Source organism: Narcine bancroftii, chromosome 3, assembly GCF_036971445.1.
Source record: "Narcine bancroftii isolate sNarBan1 chromosome 3, sNarBan1.hap1, whole genome shotgun sequence".
NCBI lineage: Eukaryota > Metazoa > Chordata > Chondrichthyes > Torpediniformes > Narcinidae > Narcine > Narcine bancroftii.
In genome coordinates this window covers 84,425,480-84,452,220 of record NC_091471.1, presented here as the reverse complement: position 1 = coordinate 84,452,220, position 26,741 = coordinate 84,425,480, and the positions used below count along the sequence as shown (strand labels likewise).

Sequence of the window (26,741 nt, the reverse complement as noted above, 5' to 3'; positions counted from 1 at the left end):
ACATTCTTCTCTCCAAATGAATATCAATGGTTCATTACTATTCTCTGTTTTTGGTCCCTTGTCAAATATATTCAGTGTCCCATTATCCTTTCAGACCCAGTCTTTAATTTTGCTCATATGTCTTTTTTGTGGTGCTTCTGGGAATGAGGACACATCGTCCAGCACACAATGCTCACTGCTCATCAATTCTGCTTTCGAGAAAAGGTAGCCTTTTTAATAAGGATGCCTTGCATGGAGCCTTGTTTTAATTTATTTTCTGGACAACACTCTGAATTGCTAAACTCAGTTCCCTGGAGTCGTATGAAAGGTTGATAACGCAATTGGCATTCTAGCCTGCTGGATATGACACCTTGTTTCAGCATTGCCATAATTAACCTCTGATTTTTACGTGGCAACACCTCATATTTGAGGCAAGATTAGTTGAGTCCAGAACGCTTAAAGATAAATAAGATCACTGAAAGGTGTTACAGTGGAAAAAAAAATGTAACTAAACATTCACAGTTATAACTGAAAATGTAATTTTCCCTTTCCTTCCAAAAGGTGGGTTTCATCGACTACATTGTACATCCTCTATGGGAGACATGGGCTGACCTGGTCCATCCTGATGCACAAGACATGTTAGATACACTGGAAGATAACAGAGAATGGTATCAGAGCACAATTCCACAAAGTCCTTCACCTGCTCCTGAGGATGGTAGTGAGGGACGACAAGTAGACAAGTTCCAGTTTGAATTAACACTAGAAGAAGATGGTGAATCAGAAACGGAAAAAGACAGTGGTGGTAGCCAGGGTGAAGATGACAATAGCTGTAGTGACTCCAAAACTCTTTGCACCCAAGACTCCGAATCAACAGAAATTCCTTTGGATGAGCAAGTAGATGAAGAGGAAGGCCCAATAGATGCGTCCAGGGAACAGGAGGCAGAGGAAGAAGAAGAGAAGGCTGCAGACACATAATAATGTTGATGGAGAGGGTATCTTGGAAGGATCTTCCAAGCACACTTGTAGCTACAGCTAATGCCAACTCCTCATCCTCATTGACCAGTGCTTTGTATATCACAAGGCTCGGAATCATCTAGATGACTCTGTACTCAGGAATAACATGTCAGAATTTCAACTCCATGTCATCATTGCAGCATGGGAAATTATTTAAAAACTGATCATTACTATGATCAGATTTATGAATCCAAAATAGGGATGGGTTGTGTTTGGTGGGGAAAAAAATATTAAACCGAATGTGGTTTTTGTTTTCACAAAGCTGTAGCTGTTTGAGCTTTATCCATTTGCAGATGAACATCATGAGATTATGCTGCGGACATTGGTTTCATCAAATGCTTCAGCTATGAAGTTTGAAATGTACAGTATTGTATGAGACTGCAATTAGTGAAGAGTTTTCACCAATGGGAAGTTTGAACATTTGTGAAATCATGAGACGTTTTATAATTTCAAGTCTTCCTTGAAACCTGACTGTAAAAACTGTACTGCTATAAGCTGTACTGACCTCTTTTTGTATCATATGTAATACAGAGAACTTTTTTAGATTTTACTTTTGTTAATACAGATTTATGGAGGTATTATATTTAAAAATACTTTGAATCTTCATCTGTTTTTGTTAGATATACAAGTAACTTGCAAGTTCTCTGTACAGTTCTGTAATGCTGAGTACAAGTAGTTCCTTACCATCTTACATGTTATGATTTTATAAATTTAATACTGCTGAAAGCAGTTATTCTCTGGGAATAAAATTGTCATAAGTCCCCAGATGCTGCTTTTTTTTGTTAACAATTGAATTAAAAGACATTGGATTGAAATTAAATCATTGATTTATATGCTGCCCAGACAGCTACTGCAAACTTCTTGAACACAGACGATCAACATTGAAAGACTGTTTCCAGAGTTGGGCATAAAATGCACTGAATTTCACAACACATATTTTCTTGCCAAAATATGTTCAAGCTGTAGACAGCTTGTGAAAGTAATATACAATGTTACATTTACATTATTACTAGGATTCCAATGAAGTAGTTCAACGCAAAGTAAAACCGTATACTACTGTCTGGCAGCATACTGTCCATAAATTTGTACACTTTGGCTTGCAAGTTACTGTACCAATGCAAAACCTTCTCTTTCTCACCCTCCCAATCTCAACACATGCTCCCCCTTCCCAACCATCAACACTGGGGAGAATTTATAGATGGAACAAACTGTAAAACTTGAATAGGTTTGGCTGTTAAAGAGCACCTATTGAATGAGCTTATTTTACTCCATTATTTAATTTTGTTGCCATACCCATTTTTTCCTCACCAGGTGACCTTACTTGTAATCCAGTCTTGTTTGTCTCTGTTTACAACAGTGTATTTATTGAACTGTACATAATGTAATGTTCATTGTAAATTATTGATTCTTATTCAAACACAATTCCTAAAGGAGTGGTGTTATTACGTTAGAATCTCCATGTGAAAAAATGAATATACTTATATCTGTAAATTTTCTTCTATGATATTATGCCATCTATACTTTGGCTAAGGAGGACATTGAGAAAATCAACACTTGATGTAAAAGGTTGTAGGCCTTTGGCCCCAGGGTTGTGCCTTAACTTTCTCCAATATTGTTACTGTCTGCTGCATTTCAAAGCTTACTAGTCAAGTGACAGTTTGATGAAAGGGGAGATCTTTCCTATTAAAAACAGAGCCTCCTTTGACACGTAAACTGTAGATTTCAGCAGCCCTGGCCCAAAGGAATTGGACTTTTTTTTTCCTTTTTGAATTAAATCATAAAAAAAGAGATAACAGACTATTGTTATCTACAGAGACCCCTGAACAATTTATCGTTTTGAATATGTCTTTCGATCAGCAACTTGTCTGGAAGTTGCAAAAGAAGAATCTTTCAATGTTTTTCCTAATCTCTTACAGTCTACGGTATAGCACTGTATGTATATCAATGCTGAAAAACCTTCATAAAATGTTTTTATATCCAATGATAAAAATAAAAGCATGAGTTGATTCTACTTAAATCTGTGCTGGTTTACTCATTGATATAGAAAGTGGATTAATGAAATTAAATTACTCTTCTGGGGTTAATGGTTGTTGATCACACAAAAATAAATGGAAAGGCACAATATTGTCAATTTCCAACAGATAGACGTAGAAGTTATTGTGGAGAAGTTTGATGTCATGGATTTCAGTTACAGGAGTCAAAAGTTGGATTATTATCTAAATCAATGGCTCTTAACCTTAGTTTTTCCCATGCACATGCCACCTTAAGTAATCCCTTATTAACCACAGAACACCAAAGTTTGAGCACCACTGATCTAAGTATAGAGCGACTGCAAGTGAGAGAAGAGCTATCTAGATGTTGCAGTGCATGAAGCACAAAAAAGTTAGCTTGCAGGTCTAACAAGTGGTTGAGAATGCAAATGGCATTTTGGCCTAAATGGAAAATTGGATGGAGGAGGGTTTTATTCCAATTGTACAAAATGTTGGCGACGCCACACCTGGAGGACTAGTGCATAGTTTACTTTCCTACCAAAGGATAAAGTAGGATTGAGGACTGTCTGTAGGAGATTCACCAGGCTCATTCCAGGGATAAGAGGGTTGTCCTATCAAGACAAACAAATCAGTTTGGCCCCACAGGAGAATAAGAATGAGGTGATGTTATTTAAAAAAAAATTACATCTATAAAAGGGGCAATAAAGTCATAGTATTATTATAAAATCTTTGCCTTTATGAAAAGAGAAACCAGTTCACCTCTCCCATAACCAACCAACCATTGATGCAGCTCCAGATCTATACTGACATGTAGTGGATAGCGCTGCTGTATAAATGGGTGCTTGGTGGTCATTGTGGACATGCTGGCCTGCTTTCATGGTGGACATGCTGGCCTGCTTTCATTGCGGACATACTGGACTGATTTCATTGTTGACATGCTGGCCTGCTTTCATTGTGGACATGCTGGCCTGCTTTCATTGTTGACATGCTGGCCTGCTTTCTTTGAGGACATACTGGCCTGCTATCATTGCGGACATACTAGCCTGCTCTCATTGTGGATATGCTGGACTGATTTCATTGTGGACATACTGGCCTGCATTCTTTGCGGACATACTGGCCTGCATTCTTTGCGGACATACTGGCCTGCTATCATTGCGGACATACTGGCCTGCTCTCATTGTGGATTTTCTGGCCTGCTTTCATTGCGGACATACTGGCCTGCTTTCATGCTGTATGATTCTATTACTGATTTTCAACTAACTTCTGAAATGATGGAACAATTATGAAAAGAAAGTTCAGAACATGCAGATCAGAGCTGTAATAAACGTTGGAAGCACTCAGCAAGTCAGGCATAGGTGAAAAGAAAAAAAGGAGAGTTAACACTTCAGGTCGAACACACTCATCAGAACTAGAGGAGTGTGAAAAACACATTCCCAGCTCTGATTTTCTCAGCAGTTATGAAAGGTTCTTATTCCAAAATATTTGTTCTGCTTCTCCTTCCAGAGATGTTCCCTAGCCTATTAAGTGCTCCCAGCATTCACTGTTTATATTCTACTCAGTTGTAAGCACAGCTTCCAATCCGGGCACAGCCAAAACACATCCCTCTAGCTAATCCTCATTCAGAATGGTGTCAAAGCTGGAAGAACTAACCCAACGATTTGCAAGCAAAAATCTCACAAATCATACTCATGCAATTGTACTGATTGGCCAACATCCATCTGTCACCATCTCCTCATTGTGTCCCAATGACAGAAGAAGACGATGATATTGCTGGCACAGTTTTATAAAACTGGGACACGGTGAAATGAATTGATGCTCTCTATATCAAACTTTGTGCCTCCCACAGTCAATTTGTGGCAAATTGTTGATCAGTATTTCTGCCAGGCTCTTTTAATCAGAACCATAATGTTTCTTGTGATATACATTGCACAAAAGTACATAAGGCCCCAAAAAAAGTTAATACTGTTGCATTGTAAGAGAAGGGGGTTCTCAGTAATGCCTAAAGTTTCTATATTCATTACGCTTCAACTGTAACGAAAATTCTGAATTAACATCTTTTCCAATGAAATTGTGTATAAAGCTCTCCATTGTTTGTGTAAGTTTACAGCCCAGAAATAATGTATTGCAGCTGTTGCTAATACCACAAAAATTAAGGCAAACTTCAAAAATATACAGTTAAACAAGAAAGTCTGCAGATGTTTTGTGATTGCAGTTTAACATGCAAAAGTGCTGGAGAAACTCAGCAGGTCATGCAACATTATGGCAAAGATACACAACCAACATTTTGGGTCTGAGGCCTTGGTCAAGCAATGAGCAAAAAGGCAGGCTCAAAAATATGTAATGATGTTGTGCTAAGGAATTCAGCATTTCAGGCGACCACTGTGATCTCTGACACAACAGTGCTGTTCTATGATGTGGCCACGTGACATTTACTGACGTCAGTGCAGAGGTGGGCTTGTTGGTGCACACAAAAGCCGAAAAAGATCATGAGAAATGATGCAACTTCATCCATTCCAGCTAGTTTTAACTGAAGGAGAAAATCCTTAGTGTGATTTCTAAAGGGAATGATACATCTCTGAGACACAGAAGTAACGCTACAATGCTGTAAAATGCCACAAGGCCAACAACGTGATAAATGATGCAAGAGCTGCAAACTTTTGTTTTCAACTGAGGTAATAGTTTAAAACATAATAATTTAAAAAATGGCAACACTGCCGGAGCTGCTACCATAGCAGCACTGCTACTGGTGAGGACTTGGGGAGAATGTGGAACGGTGGCACACCGCAGAGTTCTACCACCCAGTTCGATTACCAATGGTTCCATAAAGGCTTTAAATGGCCTGTCAAAGGAGCTGAAGGTGCTTTAAAATCATGTGACCATGGGATCCTGGCCCCTAGATGGCGGTGCCTGTGCTGGTGTGGGCCTTGAGGGGTTGCAGATAGTGGGGAAGCAGAGGACTGACCCACTGTTTGAGAAAGGGAAGCAGAGGAGACAACCCTACAGGACGGTAACCACAGGGGTGGACCAGCTAGGGCCTCTGCAGCTGAAGAACACACAGGCAGCGGGCTGTTGGCGACTTGAGACTACAGGCTGCTGGCGAGTTTATTTCAATGGGCTCACTCCAGGTTTCAAATTGACGGGAGAATGGTTGAAGGGGTACCGGATATCCAAAATGGGATGCGAGAGGGCGCTGAGGGCAGGAAAGGCTCCTGATGGGCCTTTGGTGTTGAAAGCTTCTTGATCATGTTGAAGGTTTGTGATAGTACAGATTCTATCACCAATGTGTATATGTGCATATGTACAGATGGTAGTGTAGGATGACCTGGTCTGGCTAGGAGCAATCCTTTAAGACCTGGCAGTAGGTGTGGCTACACTCTCAGCCAATCACAGACATCCTACACTACCATCTGTACATATACACATTGGTGATAGAATCTGTACTATCACATTCACCCCTTCTTTGAGAACCGACCCCAGGGTGGATGGAGGTTAGGGGCTGTACCGGTCTGGGGGTCTGACCATCGGCAAGCAGCAACCCCCAACACTTACCTTTGGCTGCAGGCAGCAACACCAACTCTGCAACACTGTTTTTTCAGGGCCAACTGTTTGGGTGACGTCATCACGCAGGACTCCACTGTCTACATTACAAGTCTCTGCCTCAATAACCCTCGACCAGGACTTCCCCCAACCCCTCACTAAAGCAATGGAACTGATTAAAGTGCATGGACACTATACCAATTGCTTATTTGACTCGGGGTTAACTGACAGTTTTATCCGCCCAGTCCCGGCCCACCGTTGTGGACTGGCTATTCTCCCCACTGCTCAGAGAATTTCATTGGTGACCTGATCGCTCTCGACTGGGGTAAAGGGGTACTGCATGGCGACCCTGAAAGTCGAGGGCATCACGTTCACAGACTTCAAACTATTAGTCCTTCCCCAATTGTGCGCCCCTGCTCTGCTGGGACTGGATTTTCAGTGCCAGTTTCAAACCATTTCCCTGCACTTTGGGGGGCCTCACGCTCCGCTCTCTGCCTGTACCCACTCCACCCCGGAAAGCTCCTGCCAGCGGCAGCCCGAGCCACCTGTCCCCCACGCCCTGGGGCCTCACCTATAGTCTCTCCACCCTCCAAGTTGCTCCGCCAGCACTTTTCGCAAATCTCACCCCTAGCTGGAAGCCTGTTGCCACCAAAATCCGGCAATGTAGTTATGAACACAGGAAAATTATCTCAAGCGAGGTGCACAAACTGCTGGATGAGGGCATTATTGAACCTAGCTTGAGTCCATGGAGGGCCCAGGTAGTGGTTGTTAAAAACGGGGAGAAGCCGTGGATGGTGGTTGACTACAGCCAGACAATCAACCGCTTCACGCTCCTAGATGCGTACCCCCTTCCACGGATCATGGATGTGGTGAATCAGATCGCCCAATACCGTGTATTTTCGACTATTGACTTACGTTCGGCCTATTATCAGCTCCCGATCCGCCAAGAAGACCAACCTTTCACGGCCTTCGAAGTTAATGGGTGGCTGTATCAATTCCTCAGCATACCCTTTGGGGTCACAAATAGCATCGTCGTCTTCCAGCAGGAAATGGACCAGATGGTGGACCAGAACTGCTGACAGCTACTTTCCTGTATCTGGACAATGTCACCATCTGCGGCCATGACACGGAGGATCATGATGGCCAAACTTGAGAAATTTTTTCAGACTGCAACTCGGCTGAACTTGACCTACAATTTCAACAAGTGTGTCTTCCGGACCACTCGGCTCGCAATTCTGGGTTGTGTGGTGGAGAAAGGGGTGGTCATGCTGGGCTCTGACCACATGCGTCCCCTCATGGACTTGCCCACCACCCCCCCCCCCACACCCAGAAGGCACTCAAACACTGCCTGGGTTTTTTCTCTTACTATGCCCAATGGATTCCACATTATGCCGACAAGGCACCGCCACTCATCAAGACCACCTCCTTCCCCCTGTCAACCGAAGCCAGAGTGGCCTTCGACCGCATCAAATCGGACATCGCTGCTGCAATGCTGCACGCCATCGACAAGTCCATTCCATTCTAAGTCGAAAGCGATGCGTCTGACTTTGCACTAGCAGCCACTTTGAACCAGGCTGGCCGGCCGGTAGCTTTCTTCTCCAGAACCCTCCAGGGTCCTGAGAGCCGACACTTCTCTGTCAAGAAGGAGGCCCAGGCCATTGTCGAAACAGTACGTCATTGGAGACACTACCTCACTGGCAGGCGCTTTATGCTGCTCACCGACCAATGTGTGGTCTCCTTCATGTTTAGCAATACCCAGCGAGGTAAGATCAAGAATGACAAAATCGCCAGTTGGAGAATCGAGCTCTCCACCTTTAATTATGACATACTGTATCAGCCAGGTAAACTCAACAACCCGCCAGATGCGCTCTCCAGGGGGACATGTCCAACTGGACAGGCTGCAGAAACTCCACGAGGAGCTCTGTCATCCAAAGGTCACTAGGTTCGCACACTTTGTCAAAGCTCGCAACCTGCCCTACATGGTCGAGGAGATTTGCTCCATGACCCAAGCCTGCCCAGTGTGCGCTGAGTGCAAGCCTCACTTCTTCTGTCTGGAGAACACCCACATCATCAAAGCCACCCGCCCCTTTGAGTGTCTCAGCATAGACTTCAAGGAGCCCCTACCGTCGACCAACTGTAACACGTACATCTTTGCAGCCATTGATGAATACTCCCTCTTCCCGTTCGCTGTGTCCTGCTCAGACATGACTGCCTCCTCAGTTATAGAGGCCCTGCACAGCATCTTCGCCATCTTTGGGTACCCCAGTTACATCCACAGTGACAGGGGGTCCTCATTTATGAGCACAGAACTGCGGCAGTACCTTCTGGAGCGTGGTATTGCTTCAAGCAGGACCACCAGCTATAACCCACACAGTAATGGGCAAGTCAAAAGAGAGAATGCCATCGTCTGGAAAGCGGTTACGCTTGCCCTCCAGTCTAAAGGTCTCTCCACCTCTCGCTGGCAGGATGTGCTCACTAGTGCCCTACACTCCATCCGCTCCCTCCTATGCACCACGACCAATGCCACCCCCCATGAAAGGATGTTCTCTTTCCCGAGCAAATCCGAGTCGGGTACGAACATACCGGCATGGCTCACAGTTCGTGGTCCAGTCCTTTTATGATGCCACGTCTGGTACTATAAGAACGACCCCTTGGTTGACCGAGTGACTCTGCTCCATGTGAACCCGCATTATGCCTACGTTGAGTACCCCGACGGACGGGAAGACACAGTCTCGGTAAGGGACCTAGCCCAAGACGGATCAGGTGCAGCAGTGCCTTTAACCCAACCTCCCCCTATTCCTTCTCCCCCAGGTCATGTGCTTGAACAGCACCACCCCACCAGCTCAGGCCAGACTGTCGACAACGCCATTGGGGAATTGAGCGAAGCAGTGGCCGCACCCTACGGGCCTGCCGGCAACACGACTCCGACGACCCCAAACCCGGCATCACAGCAATCACGCCAGATGGTCAGACCCCCTAACCGGTTCAGACCTTAACCTCCATCCACCCTGGGGTCAGTTCTCAAAGAAGGGGTGAATGTGATAGTACAGATTCTATCACCAATGTGTATATGTACATATGTACAGATGGTAGTACCAACAGAGGCACCAAGAGATTTCTTTAAGCAGTCCTTGTACCTCTTCTTTGGTGCACATCTGTTTCAGTGGCCAGTGGAGAGCTCGCCATATAACACGATCTTGGGAAGGCGATGGTCCTCCATTCTGGAGACGTGACCCACCCAGCGCAGTTGGGTCTTCAGCAGCATGGATTCAATGCTTGCGGACTCTGCCAGCTCGAGTACTTCGATGTTGGTGATGAAGTCATTCCAATGAATGTTGAGGATGGAGCGGAGACAGCGCTGATGGAAGCGTTCTAGGAGCCGTAGGTGATGCCGGTAGAGGACCCATGATTCGGAGCCGAACAGGAGTGTGGGTATGACAATGGCTCTTGGTGCCTGCCACATTGACCACCGCCAGTGATATCGCCTCCAACCGTGCATCTTGGCGCCTCACAGTTCGGCGGGCAGCAACCTCCTTTGAAGAAGACCACAGAGCCCACCTCACTGACAAAATACAAAGGAGGAAAAACCCAACACCCAACCCCAACCAACCAATTCTCCCTTGCAACCACTGCAACCGTGCCTGCCTGTCCCGCATCGGACTTGTCAGTCACCAACGAACCTGCAGCAGACATGGACATACCCCTCCATAAATCTTCATTCGCGAAGCCAAGCCAAAGAAACAGATGGTAGTGTAGAGTGACTGTGATTGGCTGAGAGTGTAGCCATACCTACTGGCAGGTCTTAAAGGATTGCACCTAGCCAGACCAGGTCATTCTGGGCTGGTCAACCTACTTGTGATATGCTCCAGTCTTTTAGTTTATAAAAGCTTTGGTTCTTTCGACGTGCATTACAAGGTTTAGATATGTAGCCCGACTTGTCGATGGTTTGGACTGTAGTCTGTGTGGCTGCGGAGACTGCAGGAATGCTGGAGGAGAATCCACAGACACACAGTGACCCTGAGGTGGCTCTCTTCTGCTTCTCTTTCTCTCACTGTAATGGGTGCCGGGCAACTTCTGCTGATGGTGAATCTTTGCCTTATGGAAGACTAAATTCAATTTTATGTAATATTAAATCTGTTTTATTAAATGACAATAAATGAATCTTGAATCTATAAAGGAAGAGGTTTAAATCCATGTTTCCACTGGTGAATCTGAAATTAAAATCTAAATGTACTTAAATTTGTTTTAATAATCCTTTCTTTCTGGGTAATTTCCCAACTGACTCATTGCTTGAACTGTGAAATAAACATCCCCTAAAGCCATTCGCTGCAAGCAATCCTTTGCCACTGAACCCAAACAGGCACGAAATAGACACCCACATAATCTGTAGGAGGAACTCAATGAGTCAAGCAGCATCAGTGCAAGAAAAAGAATGGATTATGAGTTGAGCCAAAATTCTTCAACAGTTCAAACTAGACCCTAAACTTCCTGGGGATGTAAAAAGTAGAAGGTCCTTTGCCATAGCAGAGGCAGCAATCTCAATTCAATTTAGTTTCTGTAGATGAATTTTAAAATTTATTCATAGGATATGGGCACTGGCAAACCCAACATGCATCGATTATCCTGAATTTGGGAAAGATTTTCCAGCCTATGTGAAGAGAAGGGTCATCAATCCTCTAGGAGAGTGAATTCCTAGGAATTTCAGGGTCACATGCTGTGGCCTCTGGAGCTAGTGCAGTGTGCAGAAATAAAGAAGGAATAAGGACATGGTTTGATGTATTTGAATATGGCACTTTATTAAATTCTAGCCAAGAAATTAGAGAGTGCAAAATATATTCTAAGTTTAGGTTCTGTAAAGACCTGTCTCAAACTGGAGCAATGAATGGGAGCAAGAAAATGAGACAAAGTCACATTGTATCCTTGCTTTCAGTTATAATTGATATTATGTCTTTGTGTTACTTGGGAGGCTTCTTAAATAGAGATGCAAGTTTCAAATAACAGAAGAGACTTTACTTAATGATGTCTTCCACCATCACAGGAAACTGCTCACACACCCCACAGAGGTGAACTACAGTGAGAAGGGTGTATTCTTACATGGTTACAAAATAGTTCACATTATCCTGACTATATAACATCCCTCTTCAAGATAAAGAAAAAAAATTAGTGTTCTTTATCACTTTCTTTCCAGTGCAACTTAAGTATACACTAGTTTATTGACACAACTATTTTTAAATAGGTCTTATCGATATCGCACTGGCAGCAATATGTTCCTTCGCCATCTTGTGGATTTGGGTGTGACCGTTGGGCTCTGTGTTGCTGGTAGAGGTGGAGGTGATGTAACTTGTTGTGCTTCACCTGACAACTTCTGTGTTGATGTTTCGGTATTAGTGGTTGTGGTATTTTCACTTGATACCTGACTTGATATTGGCGTTGCAGGCTTTGGTGTTATTAAAACTTTCTACTTCATCACATCTTGTGTTGGCCGGATGTGAATTCTGCTCCTCCTCAGCTGATTGCCAGAGTCTGTCTCAACAATGTATGATCTTGGTGTCTCAGCTTCTCTGATGACCTTTGCTGGGGTCCATGTTTTCAACATCCACTCTTGAATATGCATATGCTGCCCTCTGAAGAGTTCTGGCAATGTTTGTGCATATTTGTTATAATACTGGCATTCTTCTTGTGTGTCAGCCAGTCTTCTGGTTTCCTCTTGGTCTTCTGGAGAGGTTAGTTTGCTTGGCAGAGCTGTTTTATATCTCCTGCCATTTAGAAATTCTGCCGGGCACTTCATGTCAGCCCTTAAAAGTGTTGCTCATAATGATAGAAGAGCTAGGGATAGGTCTTCTTTTGTTTCGCGACATTTAACTAATGTAGGTTTCACAGTTTGCACTTGTCTCTCAATTAACCCATGACCTTTGGGGATGATGTACTGATAACAAATCATATTCCGCAGCAAGCTTTCTGAATTCTTGTGACATGAACTGTGTTCCATTGTTACATATTACATGCTTGGCTATTCCTTGTTCAGCAAGGAGTGCTCTCATTTCTGAGGTAATAGTGGATGCTCTCAGGTCTTTCACCCTTTTGACGAATGGAAACTTAGAGTAGTAACAGGTTACTATTAAATATCACACTTGATTCTCGGCTCCCACTGTGTGCCATTGCCTGGAAGGTACTTCTGTGGAAATCATTTCCTCTTTTTGTTGTGTGTTTCTGTCGATGCTTTTGGATATCTTCTTCATCTGGATCTCATGATTAACAGAGATCAAGTGCAACTCCTGACAGCTATCCAGACCTGGAATTGCTGGTCCATCTGTGTCTTAGCTCTCCCTAGCTGCTTGATCATGGGTCCACCATTGGACGTTAATGTGACATTTGCTGCTTCCAATGCACTGTCTTTTTGATACCCTTTTATTATGTGCTCTGGGTACATCTGGCGGTAGAGTCTGAGTGGAAGGACGTTGTTTTGTGAAACAGTATCCAGCTTCACCTTTAGGTTAAATATTGTAGGCTTGTTCTGGATTGTCCTCTGTATTTGGATCCTTGTGTGCAACTCGCTTCCTTCTTTCATCTCACCTGACATCTCGTGAAGGTGTATGGATTCTATGTCCAGTATCTGGGTATCAGAGTCCTCATTGTTGTTTCCTTTTATGTGGTGGATCTTATTCTTGTCTTTTTTCTTCACTGGTATTACTTTTTTCTTCATACCAGACTTGCACATCTTCACCCAGTGGTTTGCTTTACCATAAGCTCTATATTCGGTCATCAAAGGAGTGTTGTCTGCCACACTTCCTGCAGGTCTTGGGGGTTTGCACTTTTCTGATTGTGTTCTTTATAGCATCTACCTTTCCTTCATTTTGCTGTTGGTGGGTTTGCATAGTTTTGGCTAGATTCAAGCTATCCTTCCCTATAAGAGACTTTTGCACTTCGGGATGGGAACACCTTAAATCTGCTATTCTTATAAGGAAGGATAGCTTGAAGCTGGCCAAAGCTATAGTGATCATGTTTGCATTGCTACCAGCAATGTGTTAAGGATCATATTTCCTGGTTGATTATACTTGTCTGCCAGCAGGGGGCTCACACAGATGGAGGGACATTACAGAGATCTGCAATGGAGGTTTACAAAGCCTCATGGTTGCTGCTTACAACAACTTTAAAGTAAAGAACCCTTTCCTTCATCCATGTGTTGTCTAAGAACTCACACATACAAATACAAGATGAAACAACAGCTAGAGCCTTCAAAACCATAAGGCCACAAATGAAATCCCTATCTATGAAGACCCACTCACAGCAAAGAGAAAGAAGGGTTGATGCTATTTTTAGTCTAGTGTAGAAATTATAACCATATAACCATTTACTACACAGAAACAGGCCATGTCGACCCTTCGAGTCCACACCAGTTCACTTGAACAACTCCACTAGCTCAACCCTCCCACTCTCTGCCCATAACCCTCCAACCCCCTCACCTCCATGTACACATTCAACCTTCTCTTAAGTGACAGAAGGGACCCTGCCGCAACTATCTCTTTTGGAAGATCATTCCATTCTGCCACCACTCGCTGAGTGAAAAAGCATCCTCTAATATTTCTCCTGAAGTTTTTCCCTCTTACCCTTAACTCATGCCCTCTTGTTGTAATCTCCCCTGCCCTCAGGGGAAAGAGTCTGTTTTTGTCTAGTCTATCAATTCCTTTCATAATTTTAAGAACCTCTATCAAGTCCTCTCCAAGCCTCTATGTTCCAATGAATAAATTCCCAGTCTCCTTAATCTCTCCCTGTAATCCAGATGCTGTAGGCCAGGCAACATCCTTGTAAACCTTCTCAACACTCTCCACTTTATCTATATCCTTTCTATAATTTTGAGACCAGAACTGAGCACAGTACTCCAAACCAGGCCTCACCAATGCCATCCACTACCCAGCTCCTATACTCTATACTATGATTTATGAAGGCCAGCATACCATATGCCTTCTTAACCACCCTGTCTACATGGGAGTCCACCTTCAATAAACTCTGTACCATAACCCCCAGGTCCCTCTGTTCCTCTGTGTGCTTCAATGCCCTCCCCTTAACTGCATATGTCCTATTCTGGTTATTTTTACTGAAATGCAGCATCTTGCACTTGTCTACATTGAATTCCATCTGCCAACTTTCAGCCTACTCTTCCAAACAATCAAATCCTTCTGTAACCCAAGAAAACCTTCCTCACAATCGATTGCTCCCCCTATTTTCATATCATCTGCATATTTATTTACTCAGTTAACCACATCCTCCTCTAAATCATTGATATAAATGATAAACAACAAGAGACCAAGCACCGATCTCTGAGGCACCCCGTTTGTCACAGGCTTCCAACCTGACAGACAGTTTTTCGTCATGACCCTCTGCTGTCTATCCTCCAGCAATCTCTGAACCCATGTCACAATCTCTCTACTAATCCCTCATGACTGAAATTTCCTTATTAACTTTCCATGCAGAACCTTATTAAAAGCCTTACAAAAATCCAAATAGATCACATCAACTGCCCTACCTTCATCCACTTTTTTTGTCACCTCCTTAAAAAACTCAACAAGGTTCATCAAACATAACTTTCCCTTTACAAGCCCATGCTGAGTGCCCATAATCAATACCTACCTATCCAGATATGCGTATATACTATTGCGAAGAATACCCTCCATAGCCTTCCCCACCACCGAAGTCAAACTTACTGGCTAATAATTACTTGGCCTACACCTAATGCCTTTTGTAAACAACGGAACTACATTTGTAACCCTCCAATCCCGTGGTACCACACCTTCCTCCATTGATCTTTGAAAAATCACTGTCAGTGCCCCGCTATTTGCTCCCTGACCTCCCTTAAAGTCCTGGGAAATATCCCATCAGGATCAGGTGATTTATCCACCTTTATTGACCCTAGAAGTTCCAGAAACCTTGCTTTACTAATCCCTATCCTCTCCATAACAAAGCCCTTTGCCTCACTTATCTCATAAAGCTCATTGTCCCATTCCCTCATGAATACAGATGAGAAAAATTGTTCAATATCTCTCCCATCTCATACGGTTCATTATATAGTTCACTGGTCCCATCCAGTGGACCTACTCTATCCTTAACCCTCCTTTTACTGTAGAAACCCTTAGAATTCACCTTCACTTTATTAGCTATGGACACCTCATACCTTTTTTTCCTTTCTAATTTCCCTCTTAAGGTTCTTCCTGCAATCTAAGTAATGATCATACATCTCCTCAATCCCCAGTTTTCTATATTTTGCATAGACCTCCCTCTTGTCCTGAACCAACTTCTTAAGTTCTCCAGAAAACCACGGCTCCCTTGAACCTTTGGACTTCCCTTTCGGCCTGACTGGAACCTAAAGATCTTTTATTCTCAAAATCTCACCCCTAAATGCCCCCCCAAATTTCCTCTACATCCTTTCCGGCAAAAAGATCAGCCCACACAACTCTCTGCAAATCCCCTCTCATTTCAAGGCCTCGCTCCACTGTCCAGAGAAGTGTATAACTGACCTTCTCCTCTGCTGTTGCATTTTTAAAATAGTGTTTGAATGTTAAATTGCACTTCTCCTGAAACTTAATAAACAATTCAACAATGTCTTCAGCCTCCCAGTCCATCACTGGGTGAAATGCTGTTGCTCCAGCCATTTTTATTTTCAGTAATGCTTTTTCTCTTCTTCCCTTTCATATTTCAGTGACTTACAATCAATTGTATGGCTTTATTCTTGTTCTCTTATACCGCTGCCACATGTTATGTCTCTGTGTTACTTGGGAGGATTTTTAAATAACAGAAGAGACTTTACTTACTGATGTCTTCCACCATCTCAGGAAAATGTTCACACACTCACATATACATATGCATACGCCCCACAGTAGGGCACTACATTTACCTCAGTGAGAAGGGTGTAGTCTTACATGGTTACAAAATAGCTCACATTATCCAGACTATATGACAATTGGAATTAGATTTAATTTTTTGTATGTTTAAAATTACTCGCCATCAACTGCTGAAGACTGGCATTGCTTTTAAAGTGGCCAGTTTACTGATAAAAGATTCTGAAACATAATTGTTTGATTTTGCTTCTCTCTTCACTTTCTCCATCATATAATATTGGGAAAAAATTACATTGACTTTAATAGTCTGATGCCTTCATAATATGATAATCCATCTACAGCCGAGTCAAGCAGTCTATGAGGACCATCCAGCTGGGGAAGTCGTACTCAAAACGGTCTCAGAACTTCCAGCAGTGATCATGAGGAGGAACGTTTTGACTTCCCTCCTCACTACTCTTACACTATGTCAATTCTGGCACCACTGATGATGTCCTAACTGAGATCATGCACTCAACACAGACTGAGAATGAATGCTACGACCTACCGCTTAGTTATATATTGCTGTTAGCAAGAGAAACACCAGCAGTTATATATATAAATAACACCTGTGTTTACTACTAATGAATGAATTCCTACTGCAGATGATTATAAAGTTCAATGCAGGTGTGAATTGATGGATAGAGATGTAGAAAACAGGTAGCCACATCTGCAGTAATGTTTGTTTAGTAAAATTGCTGATTTTCAGACCCAGCATAATTTTTTTTTGTCCACGCCCTGAATGAGATCATAATGTCACTTGATTTCAGGGAATTCCCCACTTTTCAAAAGATTAATATCATAGACTCTTTTCCATCTGCTCAACACTCCAAACAGAGCCTGGATTTAACAGCATGATCATCTCAGCCAAGATTTTGCAGCCTCTCTCTGGAGACTGTACACTTGTCCTTATGTCAAAGAGGAGAAAATGTTATCACTGACCACTGTTAATACCCAGAGCATGTCTGTGATGGAATAATGAGTTTTTAAAAATCTGAAAATAAATAAATTGGATTAAAAGCATTTTAATCTGGTGTTTAGAAAGGACTAGGAAGCAGCCCTTATCCTTTTGCTCAACCACTGGGATAACTTCAGGCCAGGGAGGGATGAGTAACACCAGCACAGCCTTTGGAGTTAAACCCGGAGTTGTAGCGCAATACAAAAAAGTGCTGGATAAACTCAGCAACTCATGCAGCATCTATCATCATTCCGGCCATCCCTCGAAGTCAAGGATGATACCCTTTGTTCCATTGATCCTCAGGGCGACTGTGCATGTATGTGTTTAATGTGTACTTGATGTGGCATCCAAGAAGCGCACAATATGTCACATACCAACCAACTAATTCCAATGGCATGAAAACCACAACAATTGTAGCTGATGGATTTGTTGCAGCCTTTGTCCGCCTTCACAGCTGCCGAATTCAGAGTATCTCCAACCTCCCGTTCCACTGTTGAGGACTTCGACCTTACCACCATGGGTGATCCTACCAGGAGCAGAGCTCCAGACAGCATCACTCTCGGGATCACAAGACCACACAAGCTTCTCCACCACGACAAGGTGACAATTCACGGAGAAGAGCATCTATAGGAAATAAAGGGTAATTTGGGCCAAAGCCCTTCATTAAGGTATGAGGAAAAATCAGGCAGGTATCTGAATAAAAAGTTGGATGGAGTGGGGAATGAGAGGAGAGGAGGGAGGAAGGGGCAAGGGGAGCAGTACAGGTTAGGAGGAGGAAAGGAGACAGAGCAAAAAGGAAATAAAAATACTCAGGACTGGGTTTAATGGAAACTGGAGGTCAATATTAATGCCATCATATTCTAAAGTGTCCATATGGAACATAAGGTGTGGTTCCTCAAGTCTTTGGGTAGCCCAGCTTGACAGTGGATCAGGCCATAAATAGATATGTCAGTGTGGGAATGTTATGTGCAATTAAAATGATTGGCCACTGGGAAGTCCCTGCTATGGATACAGACAGAGCAAAATTGTTCAATGAACGACCTCCCAGTCTGCATCCAGTCTCTCCAATATAGATGAGGGCATAATGAGTGCATTGGATGCTGAAGATGAATCTTGAAGATTCACAGGTGAAATGTTGTTTTAGTTGAAAGGACAGTTTGAGGCCCCAAATGGTGATGTGGGCGAAAGTGTACCATTTCTTGCTGTCACAGTACAAAGGTAGGTACAGAAAGGGAGATTTAGATTCAAGATTCCTTTATTGGTATGGAAATGTACAGAACATGTAATATTACATGAAATTGCCTTCTGCCTGCCTAAAGCAAACACAAAGTCACCATTGGTATCGCTTGGTGCCCCTTACAGTAAGAGAGAAAGAAAAGCAAAAGAGAGTCCCTTCAGAGTCATTAAAGTGTCCGTGAATTCACCTCCAGCGTTCCTGTAGCTTCTACAGATACACAGACTCCATTTCCATCCATCATCAACCCAACTGCCAGATCCAAACCTGTGACGCAATCAGGAAGACTTCAGTGTCCAAGGCCCTTCTTGCCCTCAACACCCTCTTGAATCCCGGCTCCAATAATTGGTTCCCACGAGCCAGACTCCAGCAGCCTGCAGCTCATGTGGGTCACCCGACTGCAAGTTGACCACAGCCTGTGTGGATCCCTCAGTCGTTGTGCCCCTTGCAGGTCCATCATTGTGGTCACTGTCATATAGGGCTGTCTTCTCTACTTTTCCTTCTCAATGGAGGTGTTCCTTCTATTTCTGGTGCCCTGTACCAGTCCACTGCTCCCTGGAGTCTGCAACCCCTCATTGCCACTGCCAAACACATGGTTGCAAGGTTTTAGTTTCAAGACACCATTGGCTCTTTAAACAAGCTGTTTAACTCCTGTACTGAGCCCCTGGCATTAGGACTGGGCAATTGAACCCTTCGATGCATCACAGTGTCCACCATTTTTGAAGATTAGTGAGATGAGCAGATGAGTGTCCCTACTAAGATGGACCCCAGGAAACAATTAAGGCAACCGAGGCAACAGCAAGTTTGGTACTGCAAGGATGGGGATAGTTGGAGGAGACTGATAGAGTCAGGCCCTGTACTCATGAGATTCTGAAAGCAGTTGTGTACAAGTTCAAGTTTATTGTCATATTTTACATATACCTATACAACTTGATGAAACAGTGAATCTCCAGACCGTAGTACACACACACAGACACACAAATGACATATATACATAGCGATCCAACACAAATATATATAAAAATAATTTACAGGATTCTAGAATTGTTCAACAGTCTCACCACCTGTGGGAAGAAACTGTTTTGCTGCTTGGCAGACCTGGATTTTATGTTCTTGCACCTCTTCCTTGAAGATCGTGTTCAAAGATACTGTGGGGTGCATGGTAAGGGTCCTCAATGATTCTGTGAGCATTGCTCCCAATAGGTATCATCAATAGAAGGATGGGAGACCCCTATGATCTTCTCAGCAGTTTTAATCACCCTCTGTGCTGACCTCCGATATAAAGCTTTGCAGCTACCATGCCACACTATGACATAACCAGACAGAACGCTCTTTCATGTGTTCCTGTGGGACATTGTTAGCATGATGGCCTGTAGCCTTGTCCTCCTCAACCTCCATGGGAAGTGTAGATGCTGCTAGGTCTTCCTGACTAATGTGGAGGTGTTGTGGGTCCACGATAGGTCATGGTTTAAATGGACAGCAAGGAACTTTGTGCTCCTCACACTCTTTATGACAGAGCCATTCTTATGAAGTGAGAAGTTGTCCTTCATCCTCCTAAAGCCCACAATCATCTCTTCTGTTTTGTCCACGTTGAGACTCGGGTTATTGTTCTTGCACCACTGTACAAGCCTTCCAACCTCCTCTCTGTAAGCCAATTCATTGTGGCTGATACAGCCAACTACCATTGGATAATGTGCAAACTTCATGATTTGTTGAAGCTGAACCTAGCTTTGCAGTCGAGAGTTAGCAGCATGAACAGCAGTGGACTCTGTATAATGGGGCTTGAGTTTTGTTGCCAACCCAGACAGACTGTGTTCTTTCAATCAAAAAGTCCAGGATCCAGTTACAGAGAGAGATAATGAGTCCCAGCAAGGACAAATGTGTTGAATGCCAGGCTGAAATCAATGCACAACAGCCTGGTGTATGAGGCATCGTTCTCTATGTGTGTCAGGATGGAGTGGATGGTCAGGATTATTGCATGGTCTGAGGATCAGTTTGACCAATAGATCCAACAGATTGTCACTGGTAGGTGTGCTTTGATGCACTCCATGATAGGGGAGGGCAGTGCCACTGGATAGTAGTCATTTAGTCCAACTACCATCACTCTCTTGGGCACCAGAATGATGGTGGCTGCGTTGTATCCAGCAGGGATACTGCAACCCTGCAGTGAAATATTGAAGATGTCCATCAGGAGCTCAGTCAGTTAGTACGCACAATCCCTCAGGAGGTATTTTGTCTGGTCCTGCTGCCTTGTGTGGGTTCACCCTGGAAAGGATCCTCCTCACCTCATCTGTTGCTATGCAGGATGCCTGTTCCTCAGCTAGGGATGGGGCATTCTTTGATGAAGTGTTCATCAGCGAACTATGCACGGAAGGTGTTTAGCCTGTCAGAAAGGTAGGCATCATTATCGCTGACCCTCAAGGTTCACTTCTGGTCCATTATGGTTTAAATACCTTGCCACATGCCTCGTATTGCCAGTGTCGCATAGATGTTTGTGGATCTTCTGTGCATAACACCACTTCACCTTCCTGATTGCCCAGGAAAATTTGGCCCTTGCTGTCATTAGTACCATCTTACCACCTGACCTGCAAGCAGCGCCTGAGCTCTGAATAGTGCATGGACCTCAGAGTTTGGCCATGGTTTCTGGTTCATCGTCGCTGTGAAGTGTTTGGTCACTGCCACATCCTCCACACACTTGCTAATGTAGCTGGTCATTGTGCTTGTCTACTCATTGATGTTGATGTGGTCATTGTAGGTGGCTACCTCCCTGAATCTCCTCCAGTCCGTGTTTTCAAAGCAGTCCTCCAGTTTTTCTGTGGGTTCCCCTGCCCAAGTTTTGATCTCTCTGTAAACTAGTTTGACTCGTCTCACCAATGTTCTGTACACAGGGGTGAGCAGAATGGAAATGTGGTCTTAGTTTCCAAGGTGGAGACGGGGGACAGCTTTGCGCGTATCAGGGTCACTTGTGTCATAGATCTAAGATTTTCTCTCCACTAGTTGGAAAGTTGATATGCCATTGGAAATTTGGCAGGATTACTTCAGGTTAGTGTCGTTGAAGTCACCAATGCCAATCATACAACTGGACACTATTCCACTTTAAGTTTCCAGAATTGGAGGCTTAATGTTAGAAAGAGAAGACTGGTGGTAGGGTATGAGGTCATCTCTTTAAGGCTAAGAAAAGGGGGCCTCAAGGCAGAGGATTGGCTCTGATCTTTGCAAAATGCAGACCAGTTTCAATGCGCCATATAGACTCCTCTTGCTTTTATTTATATATTATTGTTCCAACAGATTTTATGGAGCTTTATAAGTGCCCTTAGTTTTCTATGTCTGAATCCTCCTGATTAAAAAAATGCAGTTTGTGCTTTTTCCACACTTAATGCTCCATAAACCAGTACTCTTCAATCTCTCTCTCTGCCACAGCTTGAACTGACATTTATTCAATACATCATGCCTGCTGTTACTTTTTTTAGCTAAATATAACACCTTATACTTACACTGAATTCCATCTGTCACTTCTCAGATCACTTTCCTGTTCATTAGTGTTTCTTAGCAGCTTCAGTTGGATCGTCCCACAATCTAACAGTACCTCCAATTTTGACATAAACTGTAAATTCCAACATCGCACTGTGAGTAGCGTGCTGTTCTCCTGTCTTCAGCATGAATAGCTCATCCCACCAGCTAATACAAGAAATTTCTTTACAGAACCAAAACATGATAGAAGAATGATAAGAAGCACAGAACTGCAGAAAACCTGAGCAAGCTGGAACGACTCAGGGAGCAACCATGGAGAGAAATGAACAGTCAATGGTTCAGTTTAGATAGAAAGCAGCTCACCATGGGTGGCACGGATAGCATAGAGTTAGCACAATGCTGCAACAGCACCAACAACCGGGGTTCAAATCTTATGCTGTCTGTAAGGAGTTTGAACCTTCTCCCCATGTCTGCATAGATTTCCTCCCACCATTCAAAACTTTCTGGGGGTATAGGTCAATTGGGTATTATTGGGCAGCACAAGCTCATGGTTTGAAAGGACCTGTTACCATGCCGTTATCTAAAAAAAATTTTAAAATCCTTAAAAACAGAAAGCCTGAGGGTTACCCAGTAGCTGGGCAGCATCTGTGGAGCTAACATTTCTGACTAACATTAGAACTGGAAAAGTGAATAAACAAATCAGTTTTGAATTATAGAGAGAGATTATTGGTCCATGTGGGGACCAATGACTTAGTCAGAAGTGGGGATGAGGTCCTGCAACAGGAAGACATAGAATTAGGCAGGAAGTTAAAAAACAGGACCTCTAAGGTAGTAATCTCTGGATTGCTCCCGGTGCCACGCACTAGAGAGGGTAGTAATAGGAGGATGTGGAGGATGAATGCGTGGCTAAAGAGCTGGTGCAGGGGGCAGGGGATAAGATTTTTGGATCATTGGGATCTCTTCTGGGGAAAGTCGGACCTGTACAAAAGGGATGGACTCCACTTGAACTGGAGAGGGACCAATATCCTGGCAAGCAGATTTGCTAGAGCTGTGGGGGAGGGTTTAAACTACTTTGGCAGGGGGGTGGGGAGCAGAGTTTGCGAGCAGTGTCTAGGGTGCATGGCCACCTAGTTAAGAATGATAAAGATAACAAAGGAAGGATGGAGGTTAAGGTAAAAGGTAGAATAGGGAATATATGTGAGAGTCATTCTCTGAAATGCATGTACTTTAATGCAAGAAGCATAGTGAACAAGGTAGATGAGCTTTGAGCATAGATTGGCACTTGGAATCATGATGTTGTGGCAATTAGTGAGACCTGGTTACAGGAGGGTCAGGACTGGCAACTAAATATTCCAGAATACAAATGTTTTAGATGTGATAGAACAGGGGGTAAAAAAAAAAAGGGGGAGGAGTTGCTCTGCTTGTTAAGGAGGACATTACTGCTGTGAGGTGGCAGAATGGTCTGGAGGGATCATCCAGTGAGGCTGTTTGGGTGGAATTGAGGGGTGGAGGCGGCATGAGGGTACTAATAGGAGTGTATTATAGACCACCAAATGGGCCAAGAAAATTGGAAGAACAAATTTGTAAGGAGATAGCATATATGTGTAATAAACATAAGGTAGTGATCATGAGAGATTTTAACTTCTCTCACATTGATTGGGATACCCATACAGTAAGAGGGCTGGATGGGCTAGAGTTTGTCAAATGTGTGCAAGATAGTTTTCTTAATCAATACATAGAGGAACCGACTCGAGATGGTGTAATACTGGATCTCCTGTTAGGGAACGAAATAGGTCAAGTGTCTGAGATTAATGTTGGAGAACAAATTGGGTCGAGTGATCACAACTCTATTAGTTTTAGGGAAGAGCAAAGAAGGGCCTAAAGTTGAGGTTCTGGATTGGAGAAAAGCAAATTTTGAAGGAATGAGAATGGCTTTGGGGAGTATTGAGTGGGACATGATATTTTCAGGAAAGGATGTAAATGAAAAATGGAGAATATTCAAAGAAGAAATACTGTACTCTGTACTCTCAAAATTTCTTCTTTGAATATTCTCCAGGATCAAAGGAAAGGCTGGAAGTCATAGGGAGCCTTGGTTTTTGAGGAATATTAGAAATTTGGTTAGGAGAAAGAGGGAGGTGTACAAGAGGTATAAACAGCAGGGTGATGAGAAATTGAAAGAGGACTACAATGAGTGTAGAAAAAAATCTTAAGAAAGAAATTAGAAAGGCCAAAAAGAGGCACGAAGAGGCTTTGGCAGGCAGAGTAAGAATAAATCCAAAGGGTTTCTATAGGTACATTAAAAGTAAAAGATTAGTGAGGGATAAAATTGGACCCCTTGTAGATAGGGAGGGTAGGCTATGTGAAAAGTCAGAGGAGATGGGGGAAATTTTAAATGATTTCTTTTCCTCAGTATTCACTAGGGAAAAAAATATTGTACCAGTTGAAATAAAGAAAAATAGTGGGGAGGTCATGAATCATATAAGGATAACTGAGGAGGTAGTGATAAAGGTGAACAAATCTCCGGGTCTGGACAATGTATTCCCAAGGACACTAAGGGAGACTAGTGTACAGATAGTGGGCCCATTAACAGAGATATTTAGGATGTCACTGGTCACAGGGGTAGTGCCAGAGGATTGGAGGGTTGCTCATGTTATTCCGCTGTTTAAGAAAGGGTCCAAATGTAAGCCAGGAAATTATAGACCTGTGTGTCTGACGTCTATGTTGATGGAAAATGTTCTGAGGGATGGCATTTACAAATATTTGGAAGAACAGGGATTGATAGGTAGTAGTCAGCATGGTTTTGTCAGGGGTAGATCATGCTTAACAAACCTTATAGAGTTTTTCGAGGGGGTTACAAAAAAGATTGATGAAGGGAAGGCTGTGGATGTTGTCTATTTAGACTTTAGTAAAGCTTTTGACAAAGTTCCCCACAGGAGGTTAGGAAAACAGGTGGAGGCATTAGGTATAAATAAGGAGGTAGTGAAATGGATTCAGCAATGGTTGGATGGGAGGTGTCAGAGAGTAGTGGTAGAAAATTGTTTGTCATATTGGAGGCCGGTGACTAGTGGAGTTCCTCAGGGATCGGTCCTGGGTCCACTATTGTTTGTTATATATATTAACGATCTGGAAGAAGTGGTGATAAATTGGATAAGTAAGTTTGCAGATGATATAAAGATTGGTGGTATTGTGGACAGTGAGGAAGATTACCGTAGCTTAAAAAGAGATATAGGAAAGCTAGAGGAATGAGCTGAGAAATGGCTGATGGAATTTAATACAGATAAGTGTGAAGTGTTGCATTTTGGAAAGGCAAATCTAAATAGGTCATATACATTGAATGGTAGACAATTGAGGAGCAACAAAGGGATTTAGGAGTTATGGTAAATAGTACCCTCAAAGTTGATACTCAGGTAGATAGAATGGTGAAGAAGGTATTTGGAATGTTGGCCTTCATAAATCAGAGTTCTGAATTCAAGAGTTGGGATGTTATGATGAAATTGTACAAAGCATTGGTGAGGCCAAGTTTGGAATACTGTGTGCAGTTTTGGTCACCGAATTATAGGAAGGATATAAACAAAATAGAAAGAGTGCAGAGAAGGTTCACGAGAATGATAACAGGATGCCAGGGTTTGAGTTACAGAGAAAGGTTGAGCAGCCTGGGGCTTTTTTCTCTGGAGCGTAGAAGATTGAGGGAGGTGTTCAAGATTTTAAAAGGGTCAGAGCGAGTCAACGTGGATAGGCTTTTTCAATTAAGAGTGGGGGATATTCAAACCAGAGGCCATGGTTTGAGATTGCAGGGGAAAAATTATAAGGGGAACATGAGGCGAAATTTCTTCACGCAAAGGGTGGTCGGGATGTGGAATAAGCTTCCGGCAGAGGTGGTTGAAGCAAGGACATTATTTGCATTTAAAGAAAGACTGGATAATTACATGGAGGGGAGAGGATTGGAGGGGTATGGACCAGGTGCTGGTCAGTGGGACTAGGAGGGTGGGGATTTGTTCCGGCATGGATTAGTAGGGCCAAACTGGCCTGTTCTGTGCTGTATATGGTTATATGGTTATATGTTATATGAGGAGATAGAAAGAACAAAGGGAGCAGGTAACATAAGCATTTTGGATGCTGTTGAAGTCCAGTTTATTGTTATCCGATTGTACAAGTACAACCCGATGAAACAGCATTCTCCCGTCCTCACTACAAAATAAACAGATAGATAAATAAATACACGTTGTTTTGTACAAAAGAGAGTCTCGGATGGTTAGTATGAGCAGTTCCTTTGGTGGTTCAGCATCCTCACCACACTGATGGTGCTGTATCTCTTCCCAGATGGGAGTAGTTGAAAGATGCTATGTGCAGAGTGGGAGGGGTCCTCAAAGATTTTGTGTGTCCTCTTCAGACAAAAATCCTGGTAGATCACGTCGATAAGGGGAGGAGACTCCATTGAACCTCTCTGGCACTCTTACCATCTTGTAGATTGGCCTCTGATGCATATCTCTGCAGCAACCATACCACACCATGATGCAGCCGGCCAGGATGCTCTTGATAGAACTCCGAAGAAGGTTGACATAATGGTGGCCAGTCGCCTTACCCACTTCAGCCTTGTTGACAAATGAGGAGATGTTCATTGTCCATGATAGGTCACTAGTTAAGTGAACTCCAAGGAACTTGGTGCTCTCCACTCTCTCTACTATGGA

The 26,741-nt window shown here is 43.3% G+C and overlaps 1 protein-coding gene and 1 long non-coding RNA gene across 11 annotated transcripts in view; both read left to right on the top strand.

Annotated features, from left to right (window-relative positions):
- The window catches only part of pde4d (phosphodiesterase 4D, cAMP-specific), a 1,272,582-nt gene extending 1,269,595 nt beyond the window's left edge, over nucleotides 1-2,987 (top strand). For all 8 annotated transcript variants that reach the window (XM_069924452.1, XM_069924453.1, XM_069924455.1 and 5 more), the window contains one exon: nucleotides 541-2,987. In XM_069924452.1, coding sequence (XP_069780553.1) covers nucleotides 541-954 — 414 coding nt within the window. In that variant the 3' untranslated portion in view covers nucleotides 955-2,987. The remainder of the gene's footprint in view (nucleotides 1-540) is intronic.
- Nucleotides 2,988-5,433: 2,446 nt separating this feature from the next.
- Nucleotides 5,434-26,741, top strand: part of LOC138756154 (uncharacterized) — a 37,664-nt gene continuing 16,356 nt past the window's right edge. For all 3 annotated transcript variants that reach the window (XR_011352809.1, XR_011352807.1, XR_011352808.1), the window contains exon 1: nucleotides 5,434-5,656. This is a non-coding gene — a long non-coding RNA (uncharacterized lncRNA). The remainder of the gene's footprint in view (nucleotides 5,657-26,741) is intronic.